Source organism: Trachypithecus francoisi, unplaced genomic scaffold (assembly GCF_009764315.1).
Source record: "Trachypithecus francoisi isolate TF-2019V2 unplaced genomic scaffold, Tfra_2.0 Lachesis_group18, whole genome shotgun sequence".
Lineage (NCBI taxonomy): Eukaryota > Metazoa > Chordata > Mammalia > Primates > Cercopithecidae > Trachypithecus > Trachypithecus francoisi.
Window position 1 is genome coordinate 16,556,866 of NW_022681463.1, and position 25,164 is coordinate 16,582,029.

General features: G+C 44.5%; 1 protein-coding gene across 1 annotated transcript in view; it reads left to right on the forward strand.

Annotated features, from left to right (window-relative positions):
- The window catches only part of SLC15A1 (solute carrier family 15 member 1), a 72,622-nt gene that overhangs the window by 23,571 nt on the left and 23,887 nt on the right, over positions 1 to 25,164 (forward strand). Inside the window, exons 2-11 of the mRNA XM_033177384.1 lie at positions 7,352 to 7,368; positions 7,767 to 7,848; positions 7,952 to 8,093; positions 10,022 to 10,141; positions 12,311 to 12,410; positions 12,631 to 12,721; positions 14,915 to 14,998; positions 18,309 to 18,391; positions 22,394 to 22,480; positions 23,036 to 23,125. Of these exons, the coding sequence (XP_033033275.1) occupies positions 7,352 to 7,368; positions 7,767 to 7,848; positions 7,952 to 8,093; positions 10,022 to 10,141; positions 12,311 to 12,410; positions 12,631 to 12,721; positions 14,915 to 14,998; positions 18,309 to 18,391; positions 22,394 to 22,480; positions 23,036 to 23,125 (896 nt within the window). The remainder of the gene's footprint in view (positions 1 to 7,351; positions 7,369 to 7,766; positions 7,849 to 7,951; positions 8,094 to 10,021; positions 10,142 to 12,310; positions 12,411 to 12,630; positions 12,722 to 14,914; positions 14,999 to 18,308; positions 18,392 to 22,393; positions 22,481 to 23,035; positions 23,126 to 25,164) is intronic.

The window sequence follows — 25,164 nt, forward strand, 5'->3', positions numbered from 1 at the left end:
TCCTGTTCGGCCATCTTGGAAAGGGCAGCTATGTTGATGTTACATACTTTAAAATGACCAGATCTAAGGTCGGGTGTGGTGGCTCATGCCTATAATCCCAGCACTTTGGGAGGTCACAGCGGGTAGATCATTTGAGACCAGGAGTTCAAGACCAGGCTGGCCAACATGGTGAAACCCCATCTCTACTAAAAATACAAAAATTAGCCAGGCGTGGTGGCACATGCCTGTAGTCCCAACTACTCAGGAGGCTGATGCAGGAAAATTTCTTGAACTCGGGAGGCAGAGGTTGCAGTGAGCTGAGATTGCCCCACTCCTGTCCAGCCTGGGTAACACAGTGAGACTCCATCTCAAAAATAAAAATAAAATAAAATGACGGGATCTCGCAAGAACTCACTCACTGTGGCAAGGACAGTACCAAGAGGGATGGTGCCAAAGCCCCTGTGATCCAATCACCTCCCACCAGGCCCCACCTCCAGCATTGAGTATTACATTTCAATATGAGATTTTGGTGGGGACATACATGCAAACTATATTGTGGATGAAGAAATGGAAGCCCAGAGGGTAAGCACCTTGGTCAAGGCCGCATGGCTAGGAGGAATGTCTCTACACTGTGGTTCGATATCCTGATTCCCAAAAGCCCATGTCTTTCCACTGGCTAGATGCAGGGACAATACTGAGAAAGTTCTCTCCTTAACTGGAAAACCACTTTTGCCATTAGCAAGGCCAAACTGTGTTCTTGCAGGGACCATTGGCTTCCTGGGACTTTTGTGGGACTGACTTTGTGAACTTTACTCCTTTACTCCTGGCTTCGGAAACCATTTTCAGAGCAAGCACCAGAGCTTAGATTCTGCCAAATCCAGCTTAAAAGCCAGGTGCTAGGTATGCACTTCTAAGCTCCAAGTAGAAAAATATAGTTTAGGAAAAAATTAATAAAGAGAGCATTTCACCAACAAACAAAATGTGGCAGGAAATTTGAGTCTTAGTTATATGTAAATAGTGATTAAAGACGTGTATTTACAGAGTTTGGGGCAAACCGCTGTGTATCAGTTTCTCATTACTGCTGTAACAAAAAACCACAAGCTTAGTGGCTTCACACAGGTGTCTTGTAGTTCTGGAGGTCAGAAGTCCAAAATGAATTTTACTGGGCTAAAATCAAAAGTCTCTTGGGGGGAACCGTCCTTGCCTTTACCAACTTCTCCAGGCTACTACATTCCCTGGCTTGGGGACCCCTCCCCCAACACTTGCAGTCACTCCCCTGCTTTTGACCTTTTCTGACTCTTTTTAGGACACTTGTGATTATATTGGGTCTGCCTGGATAATCTAAGATAAATTCTTCATCTCAAGCCCCCAACTTAATCACGTCTGCAAGAACCTTTTGCCGTGGAAGGGAACATATCCCTGAATCCCAGAGATTACACTATGGACATCTCTAGGGGACCACGATTCTGACCACCACAGCTTGAAATTTCAGAAACACATCCTCAAAGCAGTATGTGAAGCTTACAGTATTCCTTCAGTTTCACTCTTGGTCATGATAGAAAACAGTTATCTCTCTGCCTGAAAGTGAGGCCTTCTCTCTTTGATCTCAGCAAAATGCCTCGTTCCTTCTAACTTCCGAAGTCTAGCTCCTAGAGGTGTACTCTCAGCAGCCTTCCAGTTGCTGAGGGAGTTATTAATTTCTAGGTAATAAAACATCAAAGTTAGAGTTTCCATCCCGAAATGGTTCAAAATATGGAGCATGCTTTATATAAATAGTAGGAAATATTCACATGGATGGGAGATTTCACTGAGTTGTGGGGAGGAAGGCGGTCTCTTTTTTCTCCTGTGTTCCCTGTCCCCGCCAACCCCCAAGTCAATAATCATATATAAATATATGATATACATTTATTTCATCAAATTCTTTAGCCAAAAGAAAGCAAAACCACTGCTGGGCCTAGAATAGCAAGAAGAGCCTGCATTGATTCAGCGATTGCAATGTGTTGGGTGTTAACGAACAGTCCTATGCGAAGTCCAGATTCTAAGCTGGGTTTGGCTCTGATCATAGTTCAACACAAGGGACCCCAGAGTGATACTAGAAACATTGGGCTACTCAAATATGCCTCTGAGGTTTACTAGCAGAGAACCAACCTAAACACGATTGCACCAAAGTAAACAGAATCTTGTGAGAGTTGATACTTGAGTTCAGTCTGAAGTTTCTTGTGATTATATTGGGTCTGCCTGGGTAATCTAAGATAAATTCTTCATCTCAAGCCCCCAACTCTGAAGTCTCGATGTAAACACCGCTTCTGCACTTGAGCTAAGATAGCAATCCTGTTGACACAAGTATATTAAGATAAGAAATGCTGACTGCAGTGTTACACCCAGTAGACAGCTCTGGATTCTATCAAAGAAGTTAGCAACCTCTGCCCTGTAATAATAAAAGCAGTTCTTGGAATACATACTTTCAGAAAACAAAATGCCTTCTCAGTGATGTCTGGGTACTGAGTCTCAGATTTACACTTGCAGGGATTTCCTTTCCCGTAATTTAGTTCTGTGTATAATGATGTGAAGACCTAAGCTTTCTGAATGGCCTCTTTTCTGTAATCGTAGTATGTTTGAAGTGGAGGAAAACTTACCATTATTATTAAGCAAATAGCAGGTACAAAATATTTAGCAAAGGCAAACAGACAACTCTGGAAAGATGAAATCTTTCCCTGCAAATAAAAATCCGGGGAACACAGGAAAGGAAGGTTTGTGATGAAGCCCAGGCTCTCCCTGCTGGATTTGGGTGATTTGGGTTTTCAGAGCTCGCTCCTGCTTCCCTGAAGAGGGCCAAGGATAACATGGACCTTTGTGTGACTTCACCCCTCTCGTTGGCCTTGGGAGGCAATGGTCAGGCCAAATTACCCAAAGTCTAAGTAGGCAAAGCGTAATGTGGTATTGCCATGTCCTCAAGAACGCACAGCACTGCAGCAATGACGCTTTGCACTCTCAGGCTGGTTTGCACCAAGCTTGCAAATGCAAGCTTGCCCGACCAGCCCTTCCTATTCGCTGGAGACTGGTGCTTTCCTGCCTGGTGTGAAAGATGGCCCAAGTCCACAGCGGGTGCACTGCCTCACCACGGACCTCCCAGGACACATAGGCCAGGCTCGGCACAGGAGGGCTTGGTCACAGAAAGATGCTACGGTGGACAGACACCACCAATGGTAGTGTGGCACCTGGGTCTGCAGCAGCCTCCCTGTTGCCCTCTGGGCCTGCAAGATGAGGGGAAGGAACCGCTACTGAAATCTGGAAGGAAAGAGTTGTGTGGGAAGGGCTGACGTCAGAGAAGCCGTGACTGTCACTAGAGGTGATGGTCTGAGGTGACCTTGCAGGGAGGACACCAGAAAAACAAATACCCCAACGTTTCTTCCCTCCCTCTGATCTTCCCAGGGCTCCCTGTTGGCCAAACCCAATGGGAGCCAGGTCAAGACCTGGGACATGGATGAGCTCCTTGCAGGTCAGGCTCGGGGCTGAAGAAGAAGGACCCTCCTGGAAGGGCTCGTGGAACCCACAGTGCAGAGCTGGATCTGAGCGCTGTGCTCTGTGACTGATAAACGGGCCTTAGGAAACGTCTCCTACAAACACTGAATTTCCGCTCTGCGGGAAGCGGCGCAGGGCACGCTGAGGACCCTGAGGTAGTCGCGTCTCCCCCGTAAGGATGCACTGAGCGTTGTGGGGTTTGCAGGACTCTTCCAGCAACCCCACAGGGCCAAGGCCATCCTCATTTGATTGTTGGGCCGGCCCAAAACAGATGGGCTCGCCCGCCATGCAGCTGGCATGAGACGGAGGCCGGCGTGAGACTCAGCCACAGCGTTGACTCCACGGCCCTCATTCTTGGTGTATTGCCCTGGAAGCAGCCCCATCCCACGACAGGTGTCGCTCGCGAGGAAACCAGGTTATTCGTGTGGAGGAATCTCTGTCCAGAACTCTAACAGGCAGGAAGAGTTGGGAACTGGGGTCCTGTGAAACCAGTACAGTGTATTTCCTGCTTCGGACAAGGACTAAAATAGCATCTAAAATGTTCTTTATTATTGTTTTCTTTCTTTCTTTCCTTGTTTTCTTTTTGAGATGGAGTCTCGCTCTGTTGCCCAGGCTGGAGTGCAATGGCTTTATCTCAGCTCCCTGCAACCTCCGCCTCCCGAGCTCAAGCGATTCTCCTGCATCAGCCTCCTGAGTTGCTGGCCTGCACCACCAGCCTGGCTGATTTTTGTATTTTTAGTAGAGACAGGGTTTCACCATGTTGGCCAGGCTGGTCTCCAACTCCTGACCTCAAATGATCCACCCACCTCGGATGGAGGTGTGAGGTACCGCGCCCGGACCTAAAATGCTCTTAAGTGGGCAAAAATGCAAGACCATCTGGTAGGAGGCCCCTGGGGCCACGCTGGGCTGCAGGAGTGGAAATAACCCCAGTACAGGCTGACGGGACCAGGAGGGAAGGCGCCTGCCCGGGAAGGGGTGGTGAAGCCTGGAGGGCCCCGTGGTCAGGATCAGAAAGGGAGTTCCTCTGCCAGGGTTGTGGCTTTGTTTATTGTGGGATAGGGCTTTGAACTTGCACATAATGAAAACATAAGGCAGTAAATCTACAAGGAAGGGCCCCAGAGGGAAATGGTGTGGGAGATGGAGGAAGGCACTGCGGCAGAGGCTTCGGCAGGCTGTATGGCTCCTGTATTCGATTTCTGCTCTGATAGCTGGTGTGTGGTCTTCCTGGTGTTTGGAGCCAGGGAAGTGATAAAACTTTCTTATGTAGAGCCATCAGGCAGCAGGACATCACAGCCTGCATGTGGTCCGCCACGTGTAGTCCCTAGACCAGCAGCATTGACTTCATCTTGACTCTTGTCAGAGATGCAAATCTCAGGTGCAGAGAGAAGTCTGTCTTCTCAAATACCAGCCACAGTGGCAGACATTGACTTCCGGTTGAATTGCTTTTCATGTGGGCAGCTCTGCTGTAGTTCGCAACACATGGGCTGCCGTAGGGCTTTAAGGATTTAAAAATTTGTTATAGATACATAATAATTATACATATTTATGGGACACATATAATTTTTGATAGAGGCATACAATGTGTAGTGATCAAATCTGGATATTTGGAATATCCATCACCTCAAACCTCGATCATTTCTTTGTGTTGAGAACATTCCAGATCTGCTGTCTATTCTGGTTTTTTTTTGGGGGGGGGGGTTGTTTGTTTGTTTATTTGTTTTGATAGAGCCTCACTCTGTGGCCTAGGCTGGAGTGCAGTGGTGCAATCTTGGCTCATTGCAACCTCCACTTCCCAGGTTCTAGCAATCCTTCTGCCTCAACTTCCCAAGTAACTAGGATTACAGTTGTGTGCCACCACGCCCAGCTAATTTTTGTATTTTTAGTAGAGATGGGGGTTCACCATGTTGGCCAAGCTGGTCTCGAACTCCTGACCTCAGGTGATCCACCCACCTCAGCCTCCCAATGTGCCGGGATTACATGTGTGAGCTACCATGCCCAGGCTGTATTTTGAAATATACAATAAATTTTTGTTAACTGTAGTCACCCTATTGTGCTAACAAACACCAGCTCATATTCCTTCTACAGAACCATGTTTTTGTATCCACTAACCTTGCTTCATCCTGCTGCCTTCCCCTACCCTTCCCATCCTCTGGTAACCACCATTCTACTCACTACCTCCATGAGATCAATTTCTTAGCTCCCACATGTGAGTGAGAATATGTAATATCTTTCTGTGCCTGGCTTATTTCACTTAACCTGATGTCCTCCAGTTTCATCTGTATTGCTGCAAATGACAAGATCCAATGACAACCTTCATAGAAATAGAAAAAAAAAAATCCTAAAATTCGTTTCACCCACAAAAAGCCTCGAAAAGCCAAAGTCATCCTGAGCAAAAAGAATAGGGCTGGAGGTACCACCTGGTGTCAAAATATGCTGCAAACTGTAGTAACCAAATCAGCATAGTACTGGCATAGAAACAGACACATAGACCAGTGGAACAGAAAAGAGAATCCAGGAATAAATGCATCAATTTATAGCCAACTCATTTTTGATAAAGCTGCCAAGAACAAACCCTGGGAAAAGAACAGTCTAAAGATTAATTTTCCAGTGTAGTGATTCCCAAAGCACACTGCCTGGACCAGTGGCAACACCCACACCTGGGAGCTTGTTAGAAATGCAAGCTCAAGTGTCTGTCTCAGGCCTACAGAATCAACAACTCTGGGAGTGGGGCCCAGCTATCTGTTCTTGCAAGCCCTCTGGTGATTCTGAGGCTCACTCCAGTGTGAGACCCACTGCTATGGGGTCACCAATTCCTAGATTCCTAATAGAGGTGGAGCATGTTCAGGGAGCCCTGGTGACAAAGAACCCTCATATAAGGAAATTGGGGTGAGTGAGGGGGAAGGGGATGGATGCCCCGTGGGAAACAGCATAGTGTGTGATAGACATGGATGAACACAGGGCAATGTGTTTGTGTAGGAGCAAAGTGAGGAGGTGGAAAGACTAGAGACAAGGGCACAGCTCAGCTCTTGCCATAATTCCAGGGAGACAGAAGAGCAGGTGCTGACAGGGTGGGGATGAGGTGCTCCTAGGATGCAGATGGGAGAGTCCACTGGGCTTGACATGCACCAGCTCGCTTGTATTCTCTGGCTGTCTCTTCCTGCTCTTCTCATTAATTCTCCTGACATAACCCCCTACCAGTGGTAGGTATTGTACAGGGCATTGGAAGTGGGGATGTTGGTGTGATGGATGGCACGTGATTCTTCCACTTGCAGAACCTGGTCCAGAAAGGAAGCAAAAATGTAAACTGCCCATTATGACAGTACAGTGATGTAGGTACATCAGAGATGATTTGGGAAGGGAATATCGGTGGCAAGACTTAAATCATGGGGCGAGCCTGGCAGGCAGGCAGGGCCCAGGTCATAGGAGGTGGCGGCTGAGTGTGCACAGTGTGTCAGGCACTCAGAAGCATTTTGTATTACAGAAATTTAATCCCCACCAAAACACTTGTGAGATATCGAAGAACATGCTAGAATGTGTGGATTGTATCCCGATGGGCAGCCTTTGAAGTGTTCCAGCAGGAAATGGTTTAGTCCTGATTCTCTGAGCTGCTGCTTCTCAATTTTCACAGCCCAGGAGAACTGCCTGAGGAGCTTCTTAAAAGAAAATACAGATGCCAGGCCCCGCCTCAGATAAGAAGCGCGAGTCTGGGGCCAGGATCCCAGGGAGGGCTGGAGCTGTTTGGTGAATGGCCCCTCTGACCACCCTAAAAAGTCAGAGGCTCTGAGTTTAGACACAGCAAAAAGTACTGTAATGGCTTGACTTTAATATTGGGATTCTGTTTTTCTTTTAGGAATGTCGAAATCACGGGTGAGTACCCTTTTTCCTTCTCTACGTATCTTCATCTTGTAAATTTTATCATCTGTTTTATGCCTAAGGGCTCATTCACCTAACAGATCTGTAGTGTACATCTAGAAGCAGTGAGGGTGTGATCCTGGATTTCCATGTGAGATGTCCTCTCCCGAGGAAATGCTATGGATAATCCTCCTCAAACTAACAATACCACTGGATGCTTTATTTCACTGCTGTCTCTATGTGGAAAGATTAGTGTAGGGAATAAAATGATCGAATTCTAGTTTTCTGCTGTAGACAGTCACTGGTAAGTTACTGAATCTGCATTGACTGCCTTTCATGCCACTGGTGCTCCTTTGTGGCTATGGACAAGTGAGGGGTGTATTTCAATCCTGTGCTTATTTCTTTCTTGTCAGGGTTGCTTTGGTTATCCCCTGAGCATCTTCTTCATTGTGGCCAATGAGTTTTGCGAAAGATTTTCCTACTATGGAATGCGAGGTAACTGTATTGGCCGCTTCTCACCCTTTGGGGAAGAGCGGGAGTGGCCGTAACAGTCCTAACTTTGCTCCCCTCCTCCTCTTCCACCTGCCCTCTTCAAAAGGAATCCTGATTCTGTACTTCACAAATTTCTTCAGCTGGGATGATAACCTGTCCACCGCCATCTACCATACGTTTGTGGCTCTGTGCTACCTGACGCCAATTCTTGGAGCTCTTATCGCTGACTCGTGGCTGGGAAAGTTCAAGTGAGTGGCTGGAAATTTCTTGTTCACAAACAAGCCAAAAAGTAAATGTAGGTTTTGTCATTGGGAATGGTGGAATCTGGGAATGATGAGTCAAAGAACATAAACTCTTAGGAGAGGCGGGTGTGGTGTGGTGTGTAATCCCAGCACTTTGAGAGGCTGAGGCAGGAGTTTGAGACCAGCCTGGGCAACATGGTGAGACCTCATCTCTACCAAAAATAAAGAAATTAGCCAGGCACAGTGGTGTACACCTGTGGCCCCAGCTATATGGGAGGCTGAGGTGGGAGGATCCACTTGAGTCCCGGAGGTCAAGGCTGCAGTGAGCTGTGATCACATCACTGCACTCCAGCCTGGATGACAGAACAAGACCCTGTCTCAAAAACAAATTAAAAACAAAAGCAAACCCTTAGGAGAGCATTTACAGCTCTGTTTCTGCTCAGTAGCCTGTCCCTAGAGCCTAACACAGTGCCTGACATTCAGTGACTGCAAGCAGCATCTATAGGTTTTTGTTTTTCCCTAATCCAAACAAATGTAACATCTTTGTCTCATCTTGACATAGTAGCAGGGATATTGTTTATTATTAGCGATTTGTGAGGCATGGAGTTAAGGTCTGGGGAAACGAAGAAACTCTAAAATACTCCCTGGCTGCTGAGGGGCTAACGCTGCTTGAGGTCAGGTGATGTGAGGTCACTAAGGAGAGAAGTCACCCAGCCCTCCAGGAAGGGCTCCACGAGCCCACCTAGTGGGATGTTGTCAGGAAAGTTTTCCTGGAACTTAATGAAGAAGGAAGTAGAGGCTTTTCCAGGACAAAGGAATGACATGGGCCGTCTTAGTCCGCTTGTGTTGCTATAAAGGAATACCCGAGGCTGGGGACTTTATAAAGGAAAAAGGTATATTTGGTTGACAGTTCTGCTGGCTGGAAGACCAAGCATCTGGTGAAAGCCTCAGGCTGCTTGCATTCATGGAGGAAGGTAAAGGAGAGATGGCAAGTGCAGAGATCACGCTCCCAGAGGGGAAGCAAGAGAGAAAGAGGAGAGAAGTGTCGGGCTCTTTTCAACAACCAGCTCTTGCAGGAACTCACTCCTAACCATGAGGACAGCACCAAGCCATTCATGAGGGATCTGCCCCGGTGTCCCAAACACCTCTCACCAGGCCCCACTTCCAACACTGGGATCACATTTCAGCTTGAGGTTTGCAGGAGACAGATATCCAAACTGTAGCATGGGCAGAAGAAAGAATAATCACTACCTCCAAAGAATTCTACAAAAATTATCAAAGGTCTACTTCCTGGTCAAATATCATTACCAATCAGAAGATAAGTAATTCTTACTGTTTAAAAATATAAATATGAATTCCATAGGTAAAATAAAGCATAGAGTCTTTCAAATACTTGAAAGATAAAGTGGATCTTTCCCCTCTCCTGGCCCTCTGGCCAAAATTTTGTTAATTTTTTTTTTAAAGAGACAGGGTCTCGCTCTGTCACGCAGGCTGGAGTGCAGTGGCGCAATCATGGTTCACTGCAGCCTCAACCTCATGGACTCAAGTTATCTTCCCACCTCAGCCTCCCGAGCAGCTGGGACCACAGGCATGCACCACCACACCTGCCTAACTTTTTATCTTTTTGTTGAGATGGGGTCTTGCTATGTTGCCCAGGCTGGTGTGGAACTCCTGAGCTCAAGCAGTCCTCCTGCTTTGGCCTCCCAAGTGCTGGGATTACAGGCATGAGCCACCATGCCTAGCCCAAAACTTTGTTCTATTGTTTTTGCTCATGTGCCTTCCTGAGAGTTAACAGTGTTACTCAAGTTCGAGAAATAAGTGTATTCAGGATTGGGCTCTTGAAAGCTTTCAAGGAGGAGGTATTTTGTGGTGGAGTCAGAAATGGATGGCTATTGTGCAATTAACTTGGATTCTCTTAACTTTTGGAAACACAGGACCATTGTGTCGCTCTCCATTGTCTACACAATTGGACAAGCAGTCATCTCAGTAAGCTCCATTAATGACCTCACAGACCACAACCACGATGGCACTCCTGACAGCCTTCCTGTGCACGTGTGAGTTGATGCTCACTGCCGCCCCCATCACCTCCCACCGCGTGCACGTGTGAGTTGATGCTCACTGCCGCCCCCATCACCCTCCCACCGCGTGCACGTGTGAGTTGATGCTCACTGCCGCGCCCATCACCCTCCCACCGCGTGCACGTGTGAGTTGATGCTCACTGCCGCCCCCATCACCCTCCCACCGCGTGCACGTGTGAGTTGATGCTCACTGCCGCCCCCATCACCCTCCCACCGCGCGCTCATTGGATGCCTTAAGTCTTCATCTTTTTCCTTGAACTTCACTGTGAGCATAAGGAGGTTTTTCCTCCCTCTTTGGCAGCACGGTGAAGGCTGCCAAATGGATTGAGCTGAGTCTTCAGGATGTCACCACCCTAGTGGTTATCTGGAGGCAGTGCTCCCTCTGCGGCTCCGCTGTCATGGGCCGCCATATCCCACAGGAGGTACAGTCAGTGGGCAGGGGATTCATGTTGGTCTTGACCTACCCTGGAGGGATATAAAGTCCCACAGATCTTGATCCTTCACACTGCCAGGTGTCCTGAGGACTCCAGGACCTTTGGTTTTCTGTCTTGTACCACACTTCTGCCTATTTTTCAATAATCCCATTTCATAAATATTTGTTTCAGCCCTTTGTGCTGGGCTCTGGATGGCAGGTGTCATTGACAAATGCTCAGGTGCTGGATTAATCTTGCTTCACTGCAGTCTGGCCTAGTAGACTAGTTATAGAGATTTATTTTGTTTCCTGTTTTTGTGCTTCAGTTCCTTGATCTATGAGTAAACTAATGAGCTGGGAAAGTAGAATAGAAACTCAAATTAGTATCGGCAATCACCGCACTGCTGGCTTATCAGTTGATCAGACTGCTGTCCAGACTGAATCTCTTGATTTGCCCAGAGGGAACTGTGTTGGTGGAGGGAGTGGCTGTGAGCCCTCCCACAGAGCAGCTCTCTGGCCTTGGGAAGGTGCTCTTCTCTGCGCCTCAGTTTTCTAATCTATAATATCAACTAAGAACAAGGACTTTGGAGCCAGATTCGGGCTGTGCCTCTTCCTAGTTGTGTGAGCTTGAGCAACTTTCTTAACCTCTGTGCCTCAGTTTCCTTGTTTGTAATAGTACCTACTTCGTGTAGGACTGTCGTGACATTAATCCAAGTAAAGCACCTAGAACACTGCCTGACAAGTGATCAGTGCTCAAGAAATCTTAGCTTTTCATTTTTCATTTCATGGAGTTCGTATTGGAGCACACCTAAAATTCTCACAAGAGTAAATTTTATATAATATTCAGTTGGCCGTGTTTTTGTTGTCTTTTAAAATGCTTAGATTGACAACATTAAATGCAAGTTGTATTAAGAGGCAGACAAGATTAAAGGGGCGATTTGGCCAGCTGATTCAGGGAGATTGGTTCAGGAAGCATGATTTTTAAAGAATTCTTGATCTGTGCAATATTTTCCTTGACTTTATCTGTTTCATAAAATTTTTTTAAGTGTTTAAAAGCAACATTAGTAACCAACAATATATGGGATACATGCCTATAAAACCAGAAATTTGTAGTACCTACCTGTAAGTCAATAAATGCTATAATTTTTTTTTTCAATTCAGGAGTTAAAATACTTAGCAATAACCTAGAAAATACAAGAGTAGATTAAATAACCCTTAATCCCACCATCTAGACATGACAATAAATCTTTTAGTCTATTTCCTTCCAGTTTTCTGTACCTTGTAAACAAACTGAGATCGTACTACCTAACCTGATATTCTGCTTTGCAATGAAATCATGTTTTCCAATGTTACTTAATGACTATTATGAGTCTGTTATGACTGTACCAGACACAATGCTTATATTTGTTCAATAACTTTTTATTTATCCACTCTTTTACTGGAAACAATAAAGCTACAAAAGACCCCCAAACCTAAGGCTTTCCTCAGCTCGCGAGCTACTGTTTTATGTTTTCTGGATGGTAAATTATTAGATGGGGGCAGGAGCTTGAAGGCCCATAAGGTCAAGTTTGCATTTGGCTATCACACTGCATTCCTGTGAGCTGGCTTCTCACGAGATTGTCTTCCTCTCTATGTGTGTCACTGTGCCGGGCCCACTCAGGGAAACTGGGGAAAAGAGAGGGCTTCTGCTTGTGAGGATCTGCCGTGTTGGCCTAACACCCTGTCTTTCCCAGGGCGCTGTCCATGATCGGCCTGGCCCTGATAGCTCTTGGGACTGGAGGAATCAAACCCTGCGTTTCTGCATTTGGCGGAGATCAGTTTGAAGAGGGCCAGGTAAGAGCAGGGGCATCCCCAGAGCCCGCGTGAATGAACTACACACATCTAGGAGTCAGAGGCCACTGGCACAAAGTCTGTTCTCCGTCGGATTCTTTTTAAGTACATTAGAAAGTAAGATACCAACCAAAACTAAGTTAGTAGTAAAGTGAGATCATCAGCTCGCTCTGCTCAGTTGACTGATAGCCAGAGTCATCTTACTTTCTCCTTTTCATTGCAGGAGAAACAAAGAAACAGATTCTTTTCCATCTTTTACTTGGCCATTAATGCTGGAAGTTTACTTTCCACGATCATCACTCCCATGCTCAGAGGTAAGAGATACCTGAAAGGAACTTCTGTTTGTCTTTTTTTAGTAAAGGCTAAGTCCGTGTCTTCTTCGTTTTGTTCTGTTCTTCCCTTCTCCCCTGTCCTCTAGCTGTCAGCTACATGCTGGAATGCCATTGGGATCTGGAGTAAGCGCTTCCTTCCCTGTGAGTTTCACCTCCTTTTAATCTTATTTAAATCCCTTATCCCAGTGACCACTGGAGAGTCTAAGCCATCCTTAGCATGGGCATCCATCTCCCTAAACTGTTATTCATGCAAAGTCGTGCTCATGGTAAGAGGTAAGAGGCAAGAGAGGCGTCTTGGAAGCTGGGCTGGTGGCCATAGCTGCCATTTCAGCCTTCAAGCTTTGCTCCCCAGTGATATTTCTGTGACTTAGGAGGAGTTTACTGGGCAAAATTATTTCGTTTTTTTGTTTGTTTTGTTTTGTTTTTAGAAGGAGTCTTGCTCTGTCACCCAAGCTGGAGTGCAGTGGCACGATCTTGGCTCACTGCAACCTCCGCCTCCCGGGTTCAAGTGATTTTCCTGCCTCAGCCTCCTGAGTAGCTGGGACTACAGGCGCCCACCACCACACCTGGCTAATTTGCTTTTATTTTTAGTAGAGATGGGGTTTCACCATGTTAGCCAGGATGGTCTTGATCTCCTGACCTCGTGATCTGCCTGCCTCAGCCTCCCAAAGTGCTGGGATTACAGGCGTGAGCCTATCATCTTTGCCCGGCCAAGGCAAAGTTTTTTCTTTGCTTTCCCATCATCTCAAGTATTTCCAAAAGAACTGCTCAGATGAAGAGAATGGGACAGTGTCGGTAACTATCAGATGTTTGTTCTTGCTAATGCTCCGTTGAGAGTTTGTGAATTTCCCATGTGGAAGGCAATATGTGATGTTACTGATGACAGACTGACAAGACCATCCTGTCCACATTTGAATCAGATTAGATTACAAAATAAAGATTTCGGGGGGATTTATGGATTCCTGCACAGAATACTGCTTTGAGGATGACAGACAATTAAACCCCATTCCAACTTGTTTTATTTTTTGTTTTTTCCAACTTGTTTTGCATAAAAATGTGATAGCTTTTATTCCTGTGTCCTGTTTGCTCACCTCTCCCACCTCTAGGTTCTACTAGAGGGTGCATGTTTAAATTGTAGAATCTGTTAAAGGATAATTTTTTAAAAGGAAATTCATGACTCTCATACAAATATAAAGTGAACATATGACAAAAATTTTATGTAACTTGTTAATTAGTTGATAACGAATCAGTTCAAATAAAGATCTGACTAACAAGTTTCTATTCTTTATAGGGGGAAAACTATTTTTTGCCATGAACAGGAAACATTCGTATGACTGTCACTTCTGCTAGTTAACTTCTTTTTCTCCCGAAGTGTGAGATAGCTGAACCAAATCAAAACCCTGATAGCATCAGATCATTCCTGGAGGCTCCAGCATTCCATGGAAAGGATTTCCAGGAATCTCTACGACTTCTTACAAAGGCTTAGTTTTTTATAATTTTTATTTATTTCATACACACACACACACACACCACACACACACACACACACACATATATCCTGGGATTTCAAAGCTAAAATAGCTGTTGGCCAGAGGTTGCCAAGCTGTGGCCCATGGGCAGAATCCAGAAATCTGAGCAAGACCATTCATTGATGTATTGTCTACAGTTGATTTCCCCTGCAAAGGTGGGGTTGAGTAGTTGACAGAGACCAATGGTTCACAAAGCCTAAAATATTTACCGTTGAGCCCTTCATAGAAAAGTGTGCCAACCTCGGCCCTAGGTCATCGAATTGCTACCTGATTGGCGTGAATTCAGGAATATTGATTTTCCAGTGTACTTTTGATTTACTGAGTTCCATATAATCAAGTTAGTATATCCAGATCATCTTTATCTCCCCCACAAAGAAAATCTACAGAACCAAGAGGGGGCCACTGATTTTGACCAATAGGATCACCCATCTATTTAGGGGCTGAGATGAGAACTGGTTTCCGTCTCCTGCTCCTCCTGCTACACTGCTGCTTTGCTTAGCTGGCAACGATGTCAGTAAGGCAAATGGATGTGTCTAGAACAGTATGTGAAAGCAATATGTAATTATCAGTGAGGGATCTTTACAAATGGGAATGATATGCTCATTACCAATGCCATAATAATTTTAATCTTGTCATTTCTCCCCAGTTCAACAGTGTGGAATTCACAGTAAACAAGCTTGTTACCCACTGGCCTTTGGGGTTCCTGCGGCTCTCATGGCTGTATCCCTGAGTAAGTGGAAACAGGTTGAATTAATAGAAGCCTAGGACCAGGTCAGGCTCTACATGAATGATTGTGACTAATGTTTTAAAGTGCATGTAACAACTGGCAACAAAAAGTAGTGAGAAGAATTGGCATCAGATGTTAAACATGCTCTAAGTATTCAAAGAAAGTAGGATTGGCACATCAATTCTGAGGGAATAGGATCAAAAAAAGGATCACAGGAAAAGGAACCAACTGAGTTGGTCATTGAAAGGTGTGATACTATATAGGCAGATTAAGATGAAGGTGAGAGAGACCCAGCATGTTCGCTCAGCGTGGTGTCTTGGAAAAAGGCACAAACAGAACCTAATAAGGGAGGAATAGAACTTTGGGAGGCCGAGGCAGGGGGATACCTTGAGTTCAAGACCAGCCTGGAATTCAAGACCAGCCTAGGCAACAGAGAGAGACCCTACTTCTAAAACAAACAAAACAAATTTTTTTTTTTTTTTTTTATGACAGAGTCTTGCTCTTGTCACCCAGGCTGGAGTGCAATGGTGCGATTTCAGCTGACTGCAACCTGTGCCTCCTGGGTTCAAGCGATTCTCCTGCCTCAGCCTCCCAAGTAGTTGGGATTACAGGCACCTGCCACCATGCACAGCTAATTTGTGTATTTTTAGTAGAGGCAGGGTTTCACCATGTTGGCCAGGCTGGTCTCGAACGCCTGACCTCAGGTGATCCACCCACCTCAGCCTCCCAAAGTGCTAGGATTACAGGCGTGAGCCACCACATCTGGATGTTTTGTTTCGTTTTGTTTTTTAATTAGCTGGGTGCTGTGGCTTGCACCTATAGTCCCAGCTACTCTGGAAGCGTAAGTGGGAAGATTGCTTGAACCCGGGAGGTCGAGGCTGCAGTGAGCCATGATTGTACCACAACACTTCACCACAACACTTCAACCTGGATGATAGAGCGAGACCCTGTCTCAAAAAAAAAAAAAAAAAAAAAAAAAAAAAATGAAGGTGATAGAATCTGCTGGATTAGCTGAACCCGAGGCTAAAAGCTTTTGTTCTTGTCAATATGTACTTATCTATAACTTGCTTGAAGAAATGGCCACCTGGTTCAGTTGCCATTGAAACACTCCAATGAACGACTACATTTCCTTAACTGATTAGGTTGGTGCAAAAGTAATTGCAGCTCCTGCCATTAAAAGTAATGGCAAAAAGTGTAATAACTTTTGCACCAAACTAATATCACCCCCAAATGTTTCTACTAGAATTCTTTCCCAATGGACAGAACATATATGTCCATTTGAGGCATTCATTGGCACATTAGTTCTTGGCATTGGCTTTTGGGAAATGTAGCATTGTCTACATGAGATGGTTGGATGTGAAAGGTGGCCAAGAATGGTGCAAGAAGACAATAGCTCAGCGGCCACCTCAACTCTTCAGAGACACTTTCCCACTCAAATGAGATTGTCATCAGCTTTGCTGAGCTGACAATCATGTCTCTGTCTCCAATTTTTGTTTTCAGATGTTAGTAGTGCATGGAATAAGACCATTTTAAATCTCTTTTGCTCACATTGTAGCAATTTAACTGTCCCCTTTCATTTAGGTGAGAGCTCAGTGTTCTCTTTTTAATGTCTCTTTCCTTCCATGGTTCTTCCCATACTGCCACTGTCCCCTAGCAGGCTCATTGATACCTCCTCCTCTTTAATTCTTGGCAGGAGACAGATAGTATTTCAAAAAATCTTGCTTTACACCGGACACCGTACTAAGCACGTTAGGTACATTCTTATTTCATCTGTACAAGTCATTCCTCTATCAAAGATTATGCTTTTTCTTCTGGAGGAATTGAGAATAGGCCAAATCCGATGTGTCAGCACCACCTCTAGAAATTCCTATGCTTGAATTAGGTTTCAGTTAATCAGACGCTTAAACATTAAATATTAGTTTGTAAAAGAAAACGCAGACTCAATCTCTTGGACATCTTTACCATCCATGTCTGCATTGAGAAAGGGTGACATTGGGCAAGAATATAAGTAAACATTTCTTTCATCAACTATAAAGAACAGCTATAGTATAGGCACATACTTGGAGCTAGCACCTGTCAAAAATCTCAGGCCCTCTTAATTGAGAAAAATAAGTAGAGTTCAAGTTATCTATCAGTGTTTTTAAATTATTGAAGTGTGGTATTGGATAATCAGAAATCCTAGTGTATGGACTATGTTTTCAGAGACTCTTGCAACAATGTTTTAAATTTTAAAAAAAATTTGAATAAGATGATAGAGGTAGGATCTCACTATGTTGCCCAGGCTGCTCTAGAACTACTGGTCTCAAGTCATCCTCCTGCCTTGGCCTCCCAAAATGCTGGGATTACAGACGTGAGCAGCCACATTCAGCCCCAGAATGGTTTTTTTTCCAAGTTATTTTCACAATGTGACTTACCAAAAAGGTCCATGGAAGAATGACCTCATTGAAAAGTGCTTCCAACTTTTATAAAACTGTAGCTGCAGATGCAATTAATTGTAACTGCTTCTGTACAGTGGCCACAGAAAAAATTTCTGCAATGTATGATTAAGATTAATTCTTTTTTCCTGAATATTAAAAAGAGAAAGAGGAAGTTTTCTCTTCCCATTGCATTCAGAAAATTACAGCTCCATTTATTTTTATTTTTATTATTTTGATATGGAGTTTCACTCTGTCACCCAGACTAAAGAGCAGTGACACGATCTCAGCTCACTGCAACCTCCACCTCCTGGGTTCAAGCAATTCTCCTGCCTTAGCCTCCTGAGTAGCTGGGATTACAGGTGCCCATCACCACACCCAGCTAATTTTTGTATTTTTAGTAGAGAAGGGGTTTCACCATGTTGGTCAGGCTGGTCTCAAACTCCTGACCTCAAGTGATCCACCCACCTCGGCCTATCAACGTGCTGGGATTGCAGGCTTGAGCCACCACACCTGGCCCCATTTATTGTCCTAGCGGAAAAATACATTAATGTGTTCTATGAAAGCACTGATTCGTTTTGTCTCTCTTTAAATAGAGATAGAACTTGTGCTTAAATACCTGTGTGAGTGTACGTGAGCTACCTTAAGTTATGGGAAGTAGATGATATTAGGCTTAAAGGTTTGCATATTAGAACACAAATATCACATTACTCATAGGTTTTTGTGGGTTGTGAAGGTTAAAAGCACTTTCTAAACTGTGCGGTTGGTAAGCAAATCCATTCCATAAGTAATCCCATTATCCCAAAACAAAGTTATAATTCAAATAAAGGTGCCTCTCTCTAGGCCACAGGTCGCTCTGGCACATGCTTTGCTGACGTGTCTTCTTCTGCCCTATCTAGTTGTGTTTATCATTGGCAGTGGGATGTACAAGAAGTTGCAGCCGCAGGGCAACATCATGAGTAAAGTGGCCAAGTGCATCCATGTAAGTATCTCAGCTGCTCTGTCTCAAGGCCATTTAACCACCTCAGAACCTTCCATTACATTAAATTAAATTCTTTAAGTTAAATTAAAATCTAATATAAATTAAAATAATTCCTTTAAAGTATAATAAGTTAAAATCTAAGCTTTGACTTTCCTTTAAATATATTTTTAGTGTTCTTAACGATTTCAATAAATTGTAGTTTCTTCTAAATGGAAAAAGACACAAACATAACTTAATAAGGGAGGAATAGAAATGGCTCTTGAGCTTATAAAATAAGATCAATGGTCAAAGAAAAGCAAATCAAAGTGACTCTTCATCTATCAAAATGGCAGAACAGCACCTGAGGTTTGTCAGGGAGCATGAATGAAAAAGGAGGAGGCTCAATTTGGCAATGTGTAGCAAGAGTCTCAGGTGTTCAGATACTTCAAGTCAGTCATGCTGCTTTCAAGAATTAAAAGTAAGAAAATAGGCTAGGCACTGTGGCTCAGGCCTGTAGTCCCAGCACTTTGGGAGGCCGAGGCGGGCGGATCACTTGAGATCAGGAGTTCGAGACCAGCCTGGCCAACATGGCGAAACCCTGTCTCTACTAAAAAATACAAAAATTAGCTGGGCATGGTGGTGGGTGCCTGTAATCCCAGCTACTCGGGAGGCTGAGGTAGGAGAATCGCTTGAACCTGGGAGGCAGAGGGTGCAGTGAGCTGAGATTGCGCCGTTGCACTCCAGCCTAGGTGACAGAGGGAGACTCCGTCTCAAAACAAAACAAAACTAGAGTAAGGAAAAAAAATTTAAAAAGTGAACACAGACTCACATACAAAGATTATCATTGTAATACTTATAATAGCGAAAATATCAGTCCACCAAATTGCTGCCAATAGGAAGATGGTGCCGAACTGACAGCTCATCTCTGGCATGACATGCAGCCGGGAGCAGTCTTCTTTCTAAAGAATATTTGGTGACAGGAATGTGCAGAATACGGTTTCTTCCACAAGTACCTCCATAGTATATGCACATACACATACATGTATGGGCGGGAAATAAATGTTGAGAGTGGGAATCCTTAGATAATGGAATCACATAATTTTTTTCTTATACACTCCCCATTTTTTTAGTGAACATACTGTATATGTTGTATAACTGGAGGTAAATGTGTCATTTATTTATTTATTTTTTTTTTTTTTGAGGCGGAGTCTCGCTCTGTCGCCCGGACTGGAGTGCAGTGGCCAGATCTCAGCTCACTGCAAGCTCCGCCTCCCGGGTTTACACCATTCTCCTGCCTCAGCCTCCCGAGTAGCTGGGACTACAGGCGCCCGCCACCTCGCCCAGCTAGTTTTTTTTGTATTTTTAGTAGAGACGGGGTTTCACCGTGTTAGCCAGGATGGTCTCGATCTCCTGACCTCATGATCCGCCCGTCTCGGCCTCCCAAAGTGCTGGGATTACAGGCTTGAGCCACCGCGCCCGGCCCTCATTTATTTTTTTAAAAAAAACACATGTGTGAATCTTTTGGATGAAAAGGCAGCCTTAAGATAATTTTAGATCACTTACTTTATCTTACCTGGCCTTATTGCATTAGATTATTGTATTATATTTCTTTTTTCTTTTCTTTTTTTTTTTTTTTTTGAGATGGAGTCTTGCTCTGTCACCCAGGCTGGATTGCAGTGATGCATTCTCAACTTACTGCAACCTCTGCCTCCTGGTTCAAGTGATTCTCCTGCCTCGGCCTACCAAGTAACTGGGACTGCAGGCACATGCCACCACACCTGGCTAAGTTTTCTATTTCTGTAGAGACAGGGTTTGCCATGTTGGCCTGGCTAGTTTCAAACCCCTGACCTCAGGTGATCCGCCCACTTCAGCCTCCCAAAGTGCTGGGATTATTGTATTATATTTCAATTGTACTGTACTATTAGATTGTTGTATTGTGTTGTATTTCACTTTTTGAAATAAATGTGCCCTTTCCCTTTCAAAAAAAAAAAATCCCTTCAAGGGCAGCTATACTCTTTTCTTCTGACATTAGACCTGTTCCCACCAAAAACCTTTTTCCAAGCAAAGAGGGGACCTTACCAATTACCCATCCAAGTCCTTCCTTAACGAGTCATTGACAACTTAGTTCCAACTCCAGAAGAACAACTTCAAGCTATTTAGAGTCATGAGAACTATATTGCGAAGTATCCTAAAGTCAGCCTGTAGCTTTAACTTACTGCTTTTCTTTTTTTCTTTTTTTTTTTTTCCTTTTCCTTTTGAGACAGAGTCTCACTCTGACACCCAGGCTGGAGTGTAGTAGTAGGATCTCGGCTCACAGCAACCTCCGTCTCCCAGGTTCAAGCAATTCTCCTGCCTCAGCCTCAGCCTCCCGAATAGCTGGGACTATAGGCGTGCGTTACCACACCCAGCTAATTTTTGTATTTGTAGTAGAGACGGGGTTTTGCTGTGTTGGCTAGGATGGTTTTGAACTCCTAGTCTCAAGTGATCTGCTCACTTCAGCCTCCCGAAGTGCTGGGATTACAGGTGTGAGCCACCACGCCTGGCCCAGTTACTGCCTTTCGATCACACTCATGCCTGCAGCCTCCACCAGCATTGCTTCCTGCTGTGTCATTGCCAATGCACTTTGCTCTTCCCAAAGGCCTTTTTCCTAAACAACACTAACAAGGAATCTTAATAGCCCCTAATTTTATGATGGGTGGGTCATCGTATTTTTCTGACCTGTGTTATTATGTCTTAAAACATTTCCCTATAGCCTTAATTTTTTAATAAATATATTTCTCTGTAGTGTGTTCTTACTCTTAAAAACTAATACTCAGTTCAGTTATTGGAAAGCTTTTAAGTATGTTTGAAACAACTTAGTGTGTAAATCTAGGTTTTCAAACACAAACTTTATAAAACCTAAATACAGATCAAATATTTCTTTTTTTTTTTTTTTTTTTTTTGAGGCAGAGTCTCGCTCTGTCGCCCAGGCTGGAGTGCAGTGGCGCGATCTCGGCTCACTGCAAGCTCCGCTTCCCGGGTTTACGCCATTCTACTGCCCCAGCCTCCTGAGTAGCTGGGACTACAGGCGCCCGCCACCGCGCCCGGCTAATTTTTTGTATTTTTAGTAGAGACGGGGTTTCACCATGGTCTCGATCTCCTGAACTTGTGATCCGCCCACCTCGGCCTCCCAAAGTGCTGGGATTACAGGCGTGAGCCATCGCGCCCGGCCCAGATCAAATATTTCTAATAAAAATCTAGCATCCAAATTGAGATATGCTGGCCGGGCATGGTGGCTCATACCACCCCAGCACTTTGGGAGGCTGAGGCCAGTGGATCGCGTGAGCTCAGGAGTTCAAGACCAGCCTGGACAAAATGGCAAAACCCTGTCTCTATTAAAAATAAAAAATGAAAAAATTAGCCAGGCATGGTGGTACCTACCCATGGTCCCAGCTACTTGGGAAGCTGAGCTGAGAGGATCACTTGAGCCTGGGAGATCAAGGCTGCAGCGAGCCAAGACAGTGCCACTGTACTCCAGCCTAGATGACAGAGCAAGACCTTGTCTCAAAAACAAATAAATTGAGATTATTTCATAAGTATAAAATATTCTCTGGATTTTGAAGAAAATATGGAAGAAGGTAAAAAATCTTAATTTTTAAATATTGATTACCTATTAAAATCAGAGTGGGGTTTATCATGTTATATAAGACGTTTGTAGAATGAATTTCAGCCGTTCCACTTTTTCTTTTTAAGATGGCTACTAGAAAACTTAAATTGCAAACGTGTTCTATTTCCATTGGGCGTGCTTCTTTAGAGGATCTGGAGAGTGAAGTGGACACAGCTTAACTCTGTTCACCCCAACTCAAATGCTTGTTGGAAAGAGACTGTTAATAGAAATAAGTGCTCATATACTAGTAGATACAATTGTATATTTTGCTTTTCTCGCAAGCATATTTTTCTACTAAAGGTAGTTTAATTGAAATGTGCTTCCCTGACAAAGTCATTGGTCCTGTTTTGAAATTTGATTTTTCTTCCTTCCTTCAGTTTGCCATCAAAAATAGATTTAGGCATCGGAGTAAGGCATTTCCCAAGAGGGAGCACTGGCTGGACTGGGCTAAAGAGAAATACGATGTAAGTAACTGTCATTGCTACAATGACCCTGATTCCCCCAGGAAGTGAACACCCAAAATCTCAATTGAGATTAAGGTTATATGGACAAAATGATCAGTTATACCTTCCTAGCTTTTATAGCATATTAAATAAAACTATGCATACATGCATTTTTTAAAATTGAAATAACTTGATAAATAGATCTGGAAATAATACTACCTTTTCATAGTTTTTCACTTGGTATAATCTGGCATTAATTATATATAATTGGGATCACATAACCTTAGTTTGAATCTAGGAGAGTCAAGCGGTGGTGACAGTGGTGGTGGGATTTACATTTAGTAAATGCACGTAATTTACCTTCTAAATAGATGTTTTCACTCATTTTTTAAATAGTTTAGACATTTTTGGTTTTCTAAAGAAAACTGCGGCAGTATGTTTTGGATTAATCACCTCCCAGCTTGTCTCTAGATGCAAATATCTGTGTCTCCACTGAAACTCAGCAGCAACTGCAAGCCGTGAGTGGCACAGGACACAGGGTGTGGCTAATTTGTCCCTCCTCCACTCCAACTACAGGAGCGGCTCATCTCCCAAATTAAGATGGTTATGAGGGTGATGTTCCTGTATATTCCACTCCCAATGTTCTGGGCCTTGTTTGACCAGCAGGTAATGTGAAACTCTGCTTCCTCTCCTCTTCACTGAGCAAGCGTACATCCGACACTGCCAGGTACCAAGGCTCACTTTGTATTTCACACCTAAAAAGTTCTCTTCCAGTTCCTCATTTATATTTCACTTGTTTAATTGTTCGATCACATTAAGTTTATTGTAAAAAACAAAAACAAAAGCAATTCTAGGTGGTTCTATCCACATTTCTGTTGCTAAACAATGAAGACAATTAGGTGAGGTCAAGGGGCCTTGGGAAAGATTTCATCCAGGACTCTTACCAATCAAAACTGAGAGTAAAGAGTTTGTTTTCCTACCAATGCAGGTGGTAACAAGATACACTGCCTTTTGCGGAGTCCATACATAAATGGAGAGGGACTTGATCTCTTCCACTCTAAGATGGAATGCTTGGGCTGGAAGTACCATCCTGGGGTGGAAAATGACTCCTCTCCGAGCAGGGACCTAGAACCCGGCAGGTGACCTGTTGTCTCTTTCTACCGCAGCCCTAAGACACATACCCGGGAATTTTTCACAATCGTGTTAGACAGCTGAATGCGTGGGGCTCGGTAACCAAAGCAATCGGATAGTGTTTCAATCCTGGCCGGGCGCGGTGGCTCAAGCCTGTAATCCCAGCACTTTGGGAGGCCAAGACGGGCGGATCACGAGGTCAGGAGATCGAGACCATCCTGGCTAACACGGTGAAACCCCTTCTCTACTAAAACATACAAAAAAATAGCCGGGTGAAGTGGTGGGCGCCTGTAGTCCCAGCTACTTGGGAGGCTGAGGCAGGAGAATGGCCGTGAACCCGGGAGGCGGAGCTTGCGGTGAGCTGAGATCCGGCCACTGTGCTGCAGCCTGGGCCACAGAGCAAGACTCCATCTCAAAAAAAAAAAAAAAAAAAAAAAAAAATCAATCCTGGTTTACAGAACAAAAAAAAATAGACATTGTTTCTCTTAGAAACTGGAGTTTAAAACAAATGTATGAACACATGAACACACAATGAACACAAAGGGTTTGAGCAGGGAGGATGATGGTGGGAATAAACCACTGCTTGGGAGAAATGTGAGTATCAGCTGTAAGGAGATTGAGATGTGTCAGACGGACCCGGGAGGCAGCGCTGCTTGCGGACAGGAACTGGTCACTGGAATGAGGCTTGCTCTGGAAACACATGCGTCACCTGGTAGCTGTGAGACTTGAGTCACTGTAATAACTCTTAACCCTGCCCAAAGGGTGCTAATCACCCTCCGCAAGGCTGTGAGGGTCCAGTGTGAGAACATCCGTAAGGTACTCAGTGACTGGCCTGTGTGAAGAACTCAAATAGGGGTAGATTTCTTTTTCTTTCTTTTTCTTTTCTTTTTCTTTTTCTTTTTCTTTTTTTTTTTTTTTTTGAGACAGAGTCTCACTCTGTCACCCAAGCTGGAGTGCAATGGCACGATCTTGGCTCACTGCAACCTCCACTTCCCAAGTTCAAGCGATTCTCCTGCCTCAGCCTCCTGAGCAGCTGAGATTACAGGCACCTGCCACCACACCTGGCTAATTTTTAGTAGAGATGGGGTTTTGCTGTGTTGACCAGGCTGCTCTCGAACTCCTAATCTCAGGTGATCCACGCATCTCGGCCTCCCAAAGTGCTGGGATTACAGATGTGAGCCACCGCGCCTGACCAATTTCCTGACTTTCTATGATGTCTTTGTAGTGGAGCTGATGGATTCATGTGGAAGCATTTACAGGTTTAGTCTTCCATGGGCATAATCATATTTACCTGTACAGTCCTGGGTCCTCTTTCACCGTGAAATATGTTGACTGTCAAGGGGCTGCCCAGGTTTAAATCCACCTCTCTTGATGGAGATCTAGTCGGGGCCAGCCTAGACTGTCAGAATGGCTGTTAACAATAGTATTTTTGAAACTTAGATGGCAGTGAATATAGACCATCCGCAGTGTACACAGCTCTGTCACCTAGAAGACAATGCTATGCTTTCCAAAGAGCCTCAGAAGTGCATTTGTGTATTTCCTAGGGGATAGCTTCATCTCAGGGTAGTGCTTTG